Source organism: Syngnathus typhle, linkage group LG5 (assembly GCF_033458585.1).
Source record: "Syngnathus typhle isolate RoL2023-S1 ecotype Sweden linkage group LG5, RoL_Styp_1.0, whole genome shotgun sequence".
Taxonomy (NCBI): domain Eukaryota; kingdom Metazoa; phylum Chordata; class Actinopteri; order Syngnathiformes; family Syngnathidae; genus Syngnathus; species Syngnathus typhle.
The window spans coordinates 2,339,710-2,355,772 of record NC_083742.1 but is presented as its reverse complement, the minus strand read 5'-3'; the positions used below and the strand labels follow the sequence as shown (position 1 = coordinate 2,355,772).

General features: G+C 48.7%; 1 protein-coding gene across 1 annotated transcript; it reads left to right on the top strand.

Annotated features, from left to right (window-relative positions):
- The first annotated feature begins 3,722 nt into the window (after window positions 1–3,722).
- On the top strand, window positions 3,723–11,046 carry LOC133153994 (endogenous retrovirus group PABLB member 1 Env polyprotein-like). The gene is made up of 2 exons (XM_061278357.1): window positions 3,723–6,198; window positions 8,155–11,046. The coding sequence occupies exon 1, from the start codon at window positions 4,335–4,337 to the stop codon at window positions 5,331–5,333; it is 999 nt and encodes a 332-aa protein (XP_061134341.1). The 5' UTR covers window positions 3,723–4,334; the 3' UTR covers window positions 5,334–6,198; window positions 8,155–11,046.
- Window positions 11,047–16,063: the final 5,017 nt, after the last annotated feature.

Here is a 16,063-nt window from a genome sequence, read left to right as displayed (position 1 = left end):
TGCTTACAGCGATGGTCGAATGAAGTCTGACCCAGGCCTTCTCAGGTGCTTATTTATTGAGAGAAACAGAGTGGGGTTGAAAGTGGGGGTTAAAAGTAGGGGTGTGGGAACACACAGGATAGGGTGGAGACGCACCCCTGCTGATCAAAGCATAGCAGGGGACCTTTTACGACGTTCTGTAAACAAAGCAACTTTGATTGCTTCCTCTGTAGCTAGTCAATAAGTTGAAAAGATCTTAGCACTTTGGTAAACTAATTTTGTCTAGACAGGACAAACTAGTTAAATTATTACAGGTTATATTCCAACATAATCATACGATGAAGATATTCTGCAAACCCTAACATGCTCGGATTCTCCTTGCAACACTCCTATTTTTCCAGTTCGAAAGGCCAATAAAATTGATTGGTGAATGATACAAGATTTAAGAGCAGTGAATGATGCAGTGCAGACAATAGCACCTAATGTACCTGACCCACACACACTTCTGAACACTTTGAAACCTAACCAGACGTTTTTCACAGTAATTGATCTTAGCAATGCATTTGTCTCAGTGCCAATTCACCCAGACTCACAGTTTTGGTTTGCGTTTACTTTTAAAGGCCAAAGTTATACGTACACTAGATTGCCACAGGGGTTTGCTGATAGTCCAACTATTTTCATTCAAGCTATCATGGCCTGTTGGGCTGATTTTCAGATGTCAAACAAAAGCCAACTTCTAGTTTATGTAGATGATCTCCTGGTAGCCTCTGAAACTGAAGCTGCTTGCAAGGAAGACTCCTTAGCATTGTAACACTATCTCTGCAAAACAGGGAATAAAGTGAACAAGAACAAACTCCAATGGGTCAGACAGGAAGTGAACTATTTAGGTCACACGTTGACAGCTTCTGGAAGACAGATACAGAAAACCAGAAAGCGGATAATTGCAGATGCACCGAAACCGGAGACAAAGAAACAAATTATGTCATTTTTGGGTCTCTGCAATTACTGCAGAGCATGGATCCCACATTATGCTGAAAAGACGCAACCGCTGCTAGATACTGCGCATGGAGTCCCCATGGCAATGACAGAAAAAATAATGTGGACACCAGTAGCAGATTATGCTTTTGTAGTGCTGAAACAGGCTCTGATGGAAATCACATCTCTTATCTTACCAGACTACAATAAAACCTTTGTGCAAACAGCAGACTGCAGGAATGGTTTTATGACCTCAGTGTTGCTGCAGAGTCATGGCAGCAAACTACGACCAATTGCATCTCATTCAAAAAAATTGGATCCAGTGGCTCAATCCTTGCCAGACTGTGTCCAAGCAGTATGCGCGGCAGCGCTTGCAGTGAGACAATCTGCAGATGTGGTGCTCTTTCACAAAATGGAACTGCTAGTTCCACATGCTGTAGATGTGTTGCTACTGCAAAGCAAGATGAACTTTTTGTCACCTGCCAGACACCTATCCTACACTGCTACACTTCTGTCATAACCACACATTGTGATAAAGAGGTGCAGCTTAGCCCAGCAACGTTGATCCCGTTGCCAGGGGATGGTACCCCACATAACTGTCTGGATGCTACAGAACATCTACAGCTGCCCAGACAAGATTTAATTGACACACCACTTGACAAAGGGGAAAAGTGGTTTGTGGATGGGTCATGTTCGAAGGATCCTAAAGGGAACAATCAAAATGGGTATGCAATTATGAAATTGCCAAACCAGATTGTTGAAGCAGAGAAGCTTCCATACAACAGGTCAGCGCAGGCTGCTGAGCTAATTGCACTAACAAGAGCTTGTCAATTAGCGGAAGATAAGGAAGTCACTGTATACTAGGGGTGTAAATCGCGGATTTTGTCACGACACGATATATCGATACAAAGAACTACGATACGATATTTGTCGATATCTTAAAGCCTGCTGTGATTCATTCACAATATCACGATATAGTGTTCTACGTTCGATATAGATTAATATCCTGATTTATAACAATTCGTACGCAAAATCAAGAAGGTACTGCAAATTCTTTAATTAGGAAATTACAAAGTGCTTCCAAACGAATGACTTGAAGCCCAAAGGGGAGCGAATTTCCTCGTCTTCTTGGACACTAGCCATAGTACCAACCCAGGAGCCGCGTAGTTGTCGGCTCCCCTTTCACGTGCCTGCTCTGCTCACAACACAATACGCCGCGCACTGCTCCCGGAAAGAGGAAGCAAGCAACAATGAACTGGATTTCAAAATAAAGTCGCGTCTAATGTCCGAGGTAAAAAACGGGCGATATGTTTACGTACGATGTTTACGTTTAGCATCGATGCCAACAAATCGTAGAGCATTATATCGATTAATCGATGTGTATCGATGAATCGTTACACCCCTACTGTATATACAGACAGTCAGTATGTGTTTTCTACTCTGTTCTATTTTGCAAAACAATGGGAGCGCTGAGGGATGACAACATCAACCGGTATGCCGGTTACCCATGCCTCCTTGTTAAAAGACTTGTTGCACGCCATTCATGTACCTGCTAAACTAGCTGTGTGTAAATGTGCTGCTCACACCACAGGCACAGATGAAGCCTCAAATGGAAACAGATTAGCGGACAGAATTGCTAAAGAAGCAGCAGGGGGGAAACATGGCCATGATTTTTTTTTTAATAGATTCAGAGGACACGCAACTCATAGATAAAACTATACTGACAGATATGCAGGGCAATGCTCCGATGGTGGAAAAACGAATGTGGACGACAAAAGGTGCAATAGCGCATACAGATAATATCCTCCGCATCAATGACAAACCTGTTTTACCAAAATCACTTTTTTATGATAACAGCGATTGCAACACATGGGCTTTGCCTTGTGTCGACAGGAGGGATAAAGTCCATCATACATCAACAATTCACTACCTTTGGTTTAGATGTTTACTTAAAAATATTTTGTAAAGCATGTCCTGTTTGTGTGAAACATAATCCACAAGGAAACATGAGACCTAAGAGAGGCTCATTTCCAAAGCCGTCTTACCCATTTCCAATCATGCATATGGATTTTATTGAACTCACACAAAGTGGACCTCACAAATACCGCCTAGGTATGATTGATGCATTTTCCAAATGGGTGGAAATAGTTCCATCTAAACATGCAGATGCCTTAACAGTGGCAAAAGCCATTTGCAAAGCCATCATACCGACTCATGGCATACCCCAAACTATTTACAGTGACAATGGCCCACACTTTGTGAACCAAGTTGTACAGAACATGGCTGTACACCGTGGGATAACGTTAAAAACCCACTGCAGTTACCACCCTTCGAGCGCTGGCCTGTTTGAACGATCAAACTATACTATCAAAAGCAGGTTGAAAAAATGCATGGAAACAACAGGCAGATCTTGGCCAGAGAGCCTAGATTTAGTGAAGCTCTATATGAGAATCACCCCCACTTCAGAAGGGCTCACATATTTTGAAATCATCCACGGGAGGCCATATAGACTACCTGTGTTCCCTGCAGATTTACAAAAGGCAGATGAAGAACAGTCCTTGGCAGATTACATGATCAGAACGCTCAGACTGAGGTGTCAATTGCAAATTTACTGCCGCCTGATCTTTCATCCTCACAGGTCGACAACCCCATCAAGCCAGGAGACTGGGTCTACATCAAAGGCATCAAAAGAAAGAACTGGGCCAGCCCACGGTGGGAGGGACCATTCTAAGTCTTGCTGACTACCCCCACCGCAGTGAAGATCGCTGAACGGCCCAGCTGGATTCACCTCAGTCACTGCAAGCTACAGGGAGTGCTGGACCCCTCATTTCGGCGTGGTGGGGAAGCCTGACTTCAAACTAGCCTCATCGTTTAGGGTGGGACGTCTCAATGTTGGTGAAGCGAACAACAATCCCCACTCCGCTAGGCGAAGGTAAGCCTTGGTGTCCCTGTCATCCAAGTAGCAACGGGGCTCCACATGCCAGGTGGATCCTCTGCTGCGCTGTGGTTGGAGCGTGCTATGGTCTATGGACTCAGCTGAACAGACCAAGTGACAATGTTGACCGTGGAAAACGATGGTCACACGATGAGAACTTTGAGGACTGGTCATGGGACCCCAGAAACCCATACGAAACCAACACTTGGTACCGGTACGTCAAGTTCACTGTGAGATCACACACACAGGAGGGTTGCTATGTGTGTTCCAAACTTCCTCCTTCCTCTACACAAGTTCACTTGGAGGCCAGAGCAATGAATGTCACTGAAGCGAAATGTATGGCATCCATGGAAGGAGTTGGACATCAACACCGTGCTGTCACAGTCAGTGATGCCCTGGACTTGCGGAAGGTACCTGTGATCAGCTTTTCTGGACAAATCTCAATATGACTGTTAAAGGAGGAACATTGCCGCAGGTGGCCTACACAGAGCGGCCACCGGGAGTGAACTATACGTGTTACATCCAAGGAAGTGAGACACACAAATGCATTGACAGCGGCTGCTCTCCAGGAGGAAACTGGATGGGAGCTTTGGACATCGCCGCTGAGTGTCAGGATAAGAGAGCCATTTCAGGTGGTGAGGGCTCTCCGACCAACATGGCTGCACCATCAAACGGAACATACTTCATACAGAATGGCAGGTGGCTTTGTGCTCTCAAGGTTTATCCGATCCTGCCTGCCAACTGGACAGGAGTGTGTGCACCAGTGTGGGTGACAGACCACACCTACAGGATACAACATCGTCAGCTGACGACAGCACACAACTCTTCTGGACGTCGACGCAGGGCGGTTGCAACCTTTGACCCTCATGACCCTGTCTGGGGTGCAAATGTTCCAGACGACCATAAAGTATGGTCCGTTGGAGACAAAGTTGTTCATGCGCTTTTTCCTTGGATCGGAGTTGGGAAACAATCACTCTTCATCGAGACACTGAACTATCGTTTTCAATCCTTTGTGAATCTCTCACTGCAAGTCGATGATGGACAGAATAGAGAGATCCAGGCTATTAGACTTATGGTCTTGCGAAACAGGATGGTTCTGGACTTGATGACGGCAGCACAAGGTGGTGTGTGCCATATCATTCGGACTTCCTGTTGCACATACATTCCAGGAGATAATGACACGCACATCAAGGAAGCCATGAACTCACTGAGGAATTTACAGCAGGCCATGTCGGAGGATAAAATCCCACCAATGGGATTTCTTTTCATGGCTATTCTCTGGCACTTGGTGGCAGCTGCTGTTGAAACTTGTGGCTCCTGTGCTTGCTGTGCTGGCATTGTTGTGCTTGTTTACGACCTGTTTTATCCCATGTTTGAAGTCTGCTGTGACAAGGTTTGTGTCTTCTACCGTAGCACAAGTACATATACAACTTCTCAGACATGACTGATGTGATGACTATGATGTGCTGCGAAACGTGGATTGCGTAGATGCTGTTTAGCTCAGCATTATTTTACAGAAACTTGATGATTTGACCATCGAAAATGCCTTGCAAGTGATGGATACAATGACGTACTGTTTCTGTGTTTTTCTTTTTTTATTGATAGCATTCTGGTCGCCTAAGGCAGAGGGACCGTGTGACTCTTTTCCTGCATTTAATCTTGCCGCATGTTTTTGAGTTACACACAAATTTTGGACTGGAGTATTGAGGGAAAACCTCATAATCATATGATAAAACAGAAGGGTTATGTTAGGGTTTACACTGTAAAGATTATCTTCATCGTATGATTATGATGAACTTCATATGATGGCGCCGCGGATGGCAGCCACGGTGAGTCGCTCTCTGTTTCTTTGTCTTATTTTGCGTGTTTTCTGTGTCCTCTGCTGTCCATCCCGGATCACTTTTACCAGAGAAGCGCTGTTAAACATCAGACAGTCTTCTTCTGGTATTTTCTCTCCTGTTCTCTCTGATTCAGACTGTTTGTCGGAGATTCTAGCCGGAGCGGCGGTGCTATACAAGCTAGCGCGACGACGGCGGCGCGGAAAATGAGCCGGAGCCCTCGTAAAGCTGAGGCAGAGAGGGTTCCGTTCTGCCCTACCGTCAATTCATCTGGCGAATGTCCGCTCCCTGGCGAACAAGACGAACTGCTGCTCCTCACTTCAAGGAACACGGACTTCAGCAGATCCGCCGCGCTGTGCTTTGTTGAAACGTGGCTCAGCGAATGAAACCCCAACCACGCCGTGGAGTTAGCGGGGATTCGGCTAACGCGTGCAGATCGCAGCGCGGAGCTCTCCAGAAAATCAAAGAGAGGTGGTCTCTGTTTCTACATTAATGAACGTTGGTGTACTGATGTCACGGTGTTGAAAGAGTTTTCCAGCCCTCTCTTAGAAACACTTTTCATAAACTGCCGGCCGTTCTATTCACCACGGGAGTTCTCCTCGATCGTCATGGCGGCTGTTTACATTCCACCACACGCACATGCGAGTGAAGCCACGCAGATGCTGGCTGACCACGTAACAGACATGGAGAAATTTCTACCAAACTCACTAATCATTGTTCTGGGTGATCCTAACAGGGCGAACCTCGCACACGGACTCCCCAGATACAGACAGCACGTAACGTGTCCCACCAGAGGGGCACAGACTCTGGACCACTGCTACACCGTGATTAAGGATGCATACCACTCTGTGGCTCGTGCAGCTTTAGGACTCTCGGACCACTGTCTAGTTCAGGGGTGGGCAAACTTTTTGACTCGCGGGCCGAACTGGGTTCTAAATTTGGACCGGAGGGCCGGACAAGGAGCAGATGGACGTAGGCGTTGTGTGAAGTCATATAAGCGACCTGTAAAGGTCATTGCATAAAAGATCTTGGCCTTTAGTAGGTAGTAAAGCATGGATATTCCAAACAATTTTTTTGAAAACAAATGCATTTATTAACAGCATTAAAAAAATAATAATTCACTAAAAAACTGCTATCAGTGATTCTCATAAAATACGACACTGTTATTATGAATAACAATCCCCATCACTTCAGTGCCTGCAGGTCAGATTAATGAAAGATGTTTATCTTATGAGATCACATCAAACGGCAAACATTCTGACCAAATATATCATCTTGAAGAATCGGTGAAAGCATACATCCAAATAAAGTAATCAAAACAGCAACACGGTGAGGGGTATCTGAAAATCAGAGCAGAGTTTTAACTCGCAAACACCTGGTAACAGAGGTGAGGAAACGGGAAACACCTCCTTAAAGTAAGCCTTAAGAACTTTACAGGTTAAGATTAGTCGCAAATAGGTGGTGCATCAATGTCCTTGAGCATCCTGCATTGTTTGAAAATGAGAATGGTCGCTAGTTTCAATCCCTGCTATGTGTACAAATCATATTCAAAATGCATTTTTTTACAATAAACTTGAGAGCCTCCCGTTCATTTTCAGTGAGAACAGTGTTGTTGGTGTCCCTTTTTTGCTAGTGCGTCATAGTCTGGAGTAAAATTTGTTGTGGCAATTCTTAGGCGAGATCGGAGGTGTTGGTCCGTTTACCTTGATCTGTGACGGGTTGATGTTGATGTGGCTGAACGTCACGTCGCGTACGTCGAGCCAAATTGTCCACTCTTTTTTAACATTCGGCACTCACTTCTTTTTTTCGGGCCACTCATTTTAATGGAAGGATTCCAGGGGAAGGTTTGTGGGTGGCTTTAGCGCAAAACTCCATCTGAAAGCTCAGCGCGCGAATTATAAGAATGCTGTCGTCAAAGCCCACGCTCTAAATTCGGGACTGATACGAATAGAGCGAGAGTGCGCCAAGTCCGTACTACTGAGTACGTACACGCACTTGTGAGTGTGCACCGAGCTTTCTGACACGGCTTCCGGTAGTAAATGCGCAGGCGAGCGCTTCGCCATCTACTGGGAAAACGCAGTCATTGCAGGCAAAATGACCAAAAAAAAAAAGTTTAATAATACAATTTGTTCAGGGTTGGCGGGCCGGATTAAACGGTCCCGTGGGCCGGATGTGGCCCGCGGGCCGTAGTTTGCCCACCCCTGGTCTAGTTCATCTGATCCCAGCCTACAGGCAGAAACTAAAAACTTCTAAGCCTGTGGTGAGGACTGTGAGGAAGTGGACAGTGGAGTCAAGGCAGGACCTCCAAGCCTGCTTTGACTGCACCGATTGGGGAGTTTTCGAAGCTGCAACTTCAGACCTGCATGAACTCACTGAGACAGTCACATCATACATCAGTTTTGTCAGTGTGAGGATCTGTGTTTGCAGACTAAGACCTTCTGCACGTACAACAACGACAAACCTTGGTTTACACCGAAGCTCAGGAGGCTGCTCAAAGTCAAGGAAGAGGCCTACAGGAGCGGTGACCGGGACCTGTTCAAGCAGACCAGAAACACACTGAACCGAGAGGTCAGGAAAGCCAAGAGGTGTTACGGGGAGAACCTGAAGAGACACCTCTCTGCCAATCCTGATCCCTCAACAGTGTGGAAAGGTCTGCAGAGCATCACGGGCTTCAAGAAACAAATCCCCCGTCCTGTGGAGAGCCCAAGGCTTGCTAAGCAGCTAAACAGGTTCTACTGCAGGTTTGATCAGTCCTCCCACACAACGGGACTTCCTGCAGCACAATCTACATACCTCTCCCCAAAACTGCTCTGTCCACACCTCTATCTCACCCGCAAGGCGACAACGATTGTGAGTGATGTGAGTCACCCCGCTCACTCTTTGTTTGATCTTCTGCCCTCTGGGAAGAGGTACAGGAGCCTGCGCTCCCGCACCACCAGACTCACCAACAGCTTTATACTCCAGGCTGTTCGGATCCTGAACTCTCTCCCCCTTTCTGCGTAGCGTCCTGTACTTTTGCGCTATGCTTACTGTCTGCTGTATGCACACTGGCTCCGTTTTGCTCTTATTTATTGTGTTATTTGTTTATTATTTATTCATCACTCTTATGATTTATTGTTTGTGCCTTCTTGTTTTTATTTTGTGTCGTTTACTTGTATGTCTATCGTGTACTAGGTCTCGTCACCGTGGGATAGAGGAAACGTAATTTCGGTTTCTTTGTGTGTCTTGACATGTAAAGAGATTGACAATAAAGCAGACTTTGACTTTGACTATCAACGTTGCCACCCACTCTCTCTCTTGCAGAGGCCGCGCCCGCACTCCAGATCTACGAGGAGGAAGTGCGGCAGATGTTCTGGAGACAAAAGACCAGGAAGGCACCGGGCCCAGACGGCGTGTCACCTTCCTGCTTGGAAGTCTGCGCTGAGCAGCTGGCGCCCACCTTTGCACGGATCTTCAACCATTCTCTGGAGCTGTGTGAGGTGCCCTCGTGCTTCAAGAGCTCCACCATTGTTCCAGTGGCCAAGAAGCCCGCCATCACAGGTTTAAATGACTATAGACCTGTCGCACTGACATCTGTGGTCATGAAATCTTTCGAGAGTTTAGTGGTGAACCACCTGAAGGATGTCACGAGCCCCCTGCTTGACACCCTCCAGTTTGCCTACCGGGCAAACAGGTCGGTGGACGATGCGGTCAACATGGGACTGCACTAGATCCTGCACCACCTGGACACCCCAGGAACGTACGCCAGGATCCTATTCGTGGACTTCAGCTCGGAGTTCAACACCATCGCTCCTGACATCCTCCAACAGAAGCTCATCCAGCTTGCGGTGCCTGCCTCCACCTGTCAGTGGATTACCAGCTTCCTGACCAACAGGAGACAGCCTGTGAGGCTGGGGGGCATCACATCTGACACCCGGACCACCAATACTGGAGCCCCTCAGGGGTGCGTCCTCTCCCCACTGCTCTTCTCTCTCTACACCAATGATTTCTCCTCAGGTGACTCTCCTGTGAAGCCTCTGAAGTATGCAGACGACACCACTCTCATCGGACTGATCCAGGACGGTGATGAGACTGCGTACAGACAGGAGGTGGAGCGGCTGGTCCACTGGTGCAGTCAAAACCACCTGGAGCTGAACCCGCTCAAGACCGTGGAGATGACAGTCGATTTCAGGCGAGACCCTTCACCACTTTTACCCCTCACTATTCGCAGTAATACTATTCTCTCCACAGACACCTTCAAGTTCCTGGGAACCACAATCTCTCGGGACCTGAAATGGACCGGCCACATAGACTCTGTCCGGAAGAAGGCCCAGCAGAGGCTGTACTTCCTGAGACAGCTCAAGAAGTTCAACCTGCCGCGAGAGCTTCTGAAGACCTTCTACACTGCCATCATCCAGTCTGTCCTCTGCACCTCCATCACTGTCTGGTTTGGATCGGCCTCCAAACAAGACAAGCACAGACTGCAACGGACAATCAGGACTGCAGAAAAGATAATTGGAATCAACCTCCCATCTATCCAAGACTTGTACCTGTCCAGGACCAGGAAACGTGCAAGGAACATCTCTACAAACCTTTCTCACCCAGGTTGCAGTCTGTTTGAACTACTCCTCTCCGGACGGCATTATAGACCTCGGTACGCCAAAACCAGCAGACGCAGAGACAGCTTCTTCCCCCAGACTGTTGCTCTGATGAACTCACACCACTCTTAGAGTCTCAGAGTCATTACTGTGCAATAACATCCTGCTCTCCGCACCTTTTTTGAATTTGTCTACACTGTTTGTACTATGTGTCCTCTCTGCATCCATTGTAGCCTGGTCATCCTGGATAAGGGACCTGCCCATCTGTGGTCTCCTCTCAAGGTTTCTCATTTCCCCTAGCTGGAGTTTTGAGTTTTTCCTTGCCCTTTTGGGAGTTTAAGATCAGGGGATGTTTGAGAATATTTGCCATTTTTCACATGTCCTGAGTGTTGTTAGTCACCTAAATGTTGAACAGATTTACCGAAATCAAATTCCTTGTTTGGCATGCTCAAACATGGCGAATAAAAAACCTTTGAATCTTGAATGTTGGAATGTAACCTGTAATAATTTACCTAGCTTGTCCTGTCTTAACAAAAGTAGTAGACCAAAGTGCTAAGATCTTTTGAACTGATGGACTAGCTGCAGAGGAAGCAATCAAAGTTGCCTTGTTTACACAACGTCGTAAAAGATCCCCTGCTATGCTTTGATCAGCAGGCCAGGGGCTTCAACCCCATCCTGTTGTATCTTTCACCCCCACTCTCACCCCCACTCTGTTTCTCTCAATAAAAATGCTCCTGCACGAGGCCTGAGAGATGTCATTCAATTATCACTGGATGCACAGCGACAAATGGACTCTCCACCTGCAGGTGTCTAAAAGGACTTACCGTTTTTTTCCATGTATAATGCGCCCCCATGTATAATACGCACCCTAAAAATGGCATGTCGATGCTGGAAAAAAGCCTGTACCCATGTATAATACGCACCCAAATTTTGACTTTTTTTTTTTTTTAAAGTCCCAATGATCGTCACACACGCATCTGGGTGTGGTGAAATTTGTCCTCTGCATTTGACCCATCCCCGTGTTATTTTGATCCATCCCTTGGGGGAGAGGGGAGCAGTGAGCAGCAGCGACGCCGCGCTCGGGAATCATTTGGTGATCTAACCCCCCAATTCCAACCTTAAATGCTGAGTGCCAAGCAGGGAGGCAATGGGTCCCATTTTTATAGTCTTTGGTATGACCCGGCCGGGTTACTTAAGTCCGTAAACGTAAAATTATTTCAGAAAAAAGATCATCTTTGGGAATAACCGGATATTATTCTGCCGGTCAGTATCACTGCGCATGCAGTAGCAAACTCGATAGCGAAGAAATATGTGAGACTCTCAACTGGATCACCAATATTTGAGTGATGTTCCTGTTATTTATCACATTTAGTTTACAAAGACACATCAGTCCAGACGACCCCACTGGTTTTTGAAACGGCCCGAACGGCACACGGCAGCGACTGGGGAAACAACCGCATTCAGCGGCAACTTGGGGAACAGACCTGCACTCAGCGGAGGTCAGGGGCCCAGGGCCACAATCGCGGCTCACTCTGGGGGCCTGAAGCGCAATCGGCAGCAACTTGGGGAACAGACCTGCACTCAGCGGAGGTCAGGGGCCCAGGACCACAATCGCGGCACACACTGGGGGCCTGACGCGCAATCGGCAGCAACTTGGGGAACAGACCTGCACTCAGCGGAGGTCAGGGGCCCAGGGCCACAATCGCAGCACACACTGGGTGCCTGACGCGCAATCGGCAGCAACTTGGGGAACCAAACCGCAATCTGGCGGCAACTCCCACAACCCTGAACCGCACTCTGGCGGCAACTCACACAACCCTGAACCGCACTCTGGCGGCAACTCACACAACCCTGAACCACACTCTGACGGCAACTCATACAACCATGAACCGGACTCTGGCGGCAACTCACACAACCATGAACCGCACTCTGGCAAGAAAGGGTGAGTCGTGGTGGAGGGGTTTGCGTGCCCCTATGATCCAAGGAGCCATGTTGTCTGGGGCTTCATGCCTCTGGTAGGGTCACCCATGGCAAACGGGTCCTAGGTGACGGGCCAGACAAATGGATTTCGTTTTCCCTCGCCCGGACGCGGTCACCGGGGCCCCCCTCTGGAGCCAGGCCTGGAGGCGGGGAATCGAAGGCGAGCGTCTGGTGGCCGGGCCTTCACCCATGGGGCCCGGCCAGGCACGGCCCGAAAAGGGAACGTGGATCCTCCTTCCCATGGGCTCACCACTTGTGGGAGGGTCAAAAGGGTTCGGGTGTAGTGTAAGCTGGGCGGCGGCCAAAGGTACCTTGGCGCGTCCTGACTGTTGTATGTCTCTATGCACCAAACGGCAGCTTAGAGTACCCACCCTTCTTGGAGTCCCTGGAGGAAATACTGGAGGGCGCTCCTTCTGGGGACTCCATCGTTCTACTGGGTGACTTCAATGCTCATGTGGGCAATGACAGTGAGAAGACAATGACCTGGAAGGGCGTGATTCCGATCTGAACCCGAGCGGTGTTCTGTTATTTGAATACTGTTCTCGACACGGATTTTCTATAATGAACACCATGTTCAAACATAAGGGTGTCCATGTGTGCTCTTGGCACCAGGAGACCTTAGGCCGTAGTTCGATGATCGACTTTGTAGTCGTGTCATCGGATTTGCAGCCGCATGTTTTGGACACTCTGACGAAAAGAGGGGCGGAGCCGTCAACTGATAACCACCTGGTGGTGGGTTGGCTCTGATGGTGGGGGAATATGCTGGTCCGACCTAGCAGACCCAAATGCTCTGTGGGGGTCTGCTGGGAACGTCTGGCAGAATCCCCTGTCACGAAGAGCTTCAACCCCCACCTCCGGCAGAGCTTTTCCCACGTCCCGGAGGAGGCAGGGGACATTGAGTCCGAGTGGACCATGCTCCGCGCCTCCATTGTTGAGGCGGCTGACCGGAGCTGTGGCCGTAAGGTCGTTGGTGCCTGTCGTGGCGGCAATCCCCGAACCCACTGGTGGACACCGGTGGTAAAGGATGCCATCAAGCTGAAGAAGGAGTCCTATCGGGCCGTTTTGACCTGCGGGACTCCGGAGGCAGCTGATAGGTGCCAAGCGGAACGCGGCTTCGGCGGTTGCTGAGACAAAAACCCAGGCGTGGGAGGAGTTTGGCGAGGCCATGAAGAATGACTTCCGGACGGCTTTGAGGAAATTCTGGTCCACCATCCGACGTCTCAGAAGGGGGAAGCAGTGCAACATCAACACTGTTTACAGTGGGGATGGCGTGCTGCTGACCTCGACCCAGGACGTCGTGAGTCGGTGGGGAGAATACTTCAAAGACCTCCTCAATTCCACCGACACGTCTTCCATTGTGGAAGCAGGGCCTGGAGACTCTGAGGCGGACTCTCCGATCTCTGGGGTCGAAGTCACTGAGGTAGTTAAAAACTCCTCAGTGTCAAGGGCCCGGGGATGGATGAGATCCGCCCGGAGTTCTTAAAGGCTCTGGATGTTGTGGGGCTGTCATGGCTGACACGCCTCTACAACATTGCGTCAACATTGGGGATGGTGCCTCTGGATTGGCAGACTGGGATGGTGATTCCCCTCTTTAAGAAGGAGGGGTGTGTTCCAATTACAGGGGAATCACACTCCTCAGCCTCCCTGGTAAGTTATATTCAGGGGCGCTGGAGAGGAGGTTCCGTCGGGAGGTCGAACCTCGGATTCAGGAGGAGCTGGCCGTGGAACAGTGGACCAGCTCTACACCCTCAGCAGGATCCTCGAGGGTACATGGTAGTTCTCCCAATCAGTCCTATTGTGTTTTGCGGACTTGGAGAAGGTATTCGACCGAGTCCCTCGGGAGGTTCTGTGGAGGGTGCTTCGGGAGAACGGGGTGCTGAGCCAACTGATAAGGGCGGTTCGGTCTCTGTATCACCAATGCCAGAGTTTGGTCCGCCTTTCCGGCCGTAAGTCGGATTCGTTCCCAGTGAAGGTTGGACTCCGTCAAGGCTGCCCTTTGTCACCGATTCTGTTCCTCATTTTTATGGACAGAATTTCTAGGCGCAGCCGAGGCGTTGAGGGGTCTGGTTTGGGGACCTCAGCATCGCCTCTCTGCTTTTTGCAGACGACATGGTGCTGTTGGCTTCTTCAGGCCGTGATCTCCCTCTCTCACTGGAGCGGCTCGGAGGCGAGTGTAAAGCGGTCAGGATGAGGGTCAGCACCTCCAAATCCGAGTCCATGGTCCTCGGTCGGAAAAGGGTGGAATGCCCTCTCTGGATCGGGGATGAGATCCTGCCCCAAGTGGAGGAGTTCAAGTATCTTGGGGTCTTGTTCATGAGTGAGGGGAGTATGGAGCGCGAGATCGACAGGCGGATCGGTGCACCGTTGGCAGTAATGCGGACTCTGTACCGGTCCGTCATGGTAAAGAGAGAGCTGAGCCAAAAGGCAAAGCTCTCAATTTACTGATCGATTTACGCTCCTACCCTCACCTATGGTCACGAGCTATGGGTCGTGACTGAAAAAACGAGATCCCGGATACAAGCGTTCGAAATGAGTTTCCTCATCTCTAGCGACCCTTAGAGATAGGGTGAGAAGCTCGGTCATCCGGGAGAGACTCGGAGTAGAGTCGCTACTCCTCCACGTTGAGAGGACCCAGATGAGGTGGATCGGGCATCTCATCAGTATACCTCCTGGACGCCTCCCTGGGGAGGTGTTCCGGGCATGTCCCACCAGTAGGAGACCCCGGGGATGACCCAGGACGCCCTTGAGAGACTATGTTTCTCAGCTGGCCTGGGAACGCCTTGGTATCCCCTGGGATGAGCTGGATGAAGTGGCTGGGGAGAGGGAAGTCTGGGAGTCCCTCCTGAAGCTGCTGCCCCCGCAACCCGACCCCTGATAAGTGGAAGAAGATGGAGATGGAGAAGAAAGGGTTTGCTTAAATGTAAAAAAAATGTTCTAAAAAAGGCATTTAAAATTTTGTATGAATGTTCATTGATTCATTCATTCCCATCTGCTTATTTGAAGTTGGATCACAGGGGCAGCAGCTTTACCAGGCCAGCCTAGACTTCCCAGCCATATCACTACCTTTTCCAGGGGTATCCCGAGGCGTTCCCAGGCCGATTGGTACCTGTCAGCTGTCTCCCACAGTCCCACAGGCAAAACAAAAAGCTCTATAGGACTCTTTCTACAGCTTAAAAACATCCCCTACTACCAGTGTGCTCCAGCAATTTTAGGGTTGCCGCGACAACAGGCACCAACCACCTTACGACCACACCTCCAATCAGCCATCCCAACAATCAAGGCATGGAACACGGTCCATTCAAACTCATCTTCTCGCCTCCCACTGAAAGAAAACAATACCAGCTATAATACAACACCGATACTCCTTTAAAACTACGTGCAATAACTATTATTTACTTTCTGTACAAACCTCATTCATGTCAGTACATATACCCACATTGAACATACTGTAAATACGATTTTTTAACTTTCATTCTTAGACCTATAGCTATACTGTAAATAAGATCTTTCACTTTTATTTTCAGATTTCCTTTTATACTTTTTAAAATTTTGGAATGTTTGCACAAGGAAGAGAGCAGCTATCCGAATTTTGTTGTACAACTAAGTTGTAAAATGACAATAAAGGGCATTCTATTCTTTTCTTTTCTATTCCATTCTATTCTGCCGGAGGTGGGAATTGAAACTCTTTCTGACAGGGGATTCGGACAGATGTTCCCAACAAACCCTTACAATATGTTTGGGTCTGTCACGTCGGGCCGGCATCTTACCCCAACATCGCA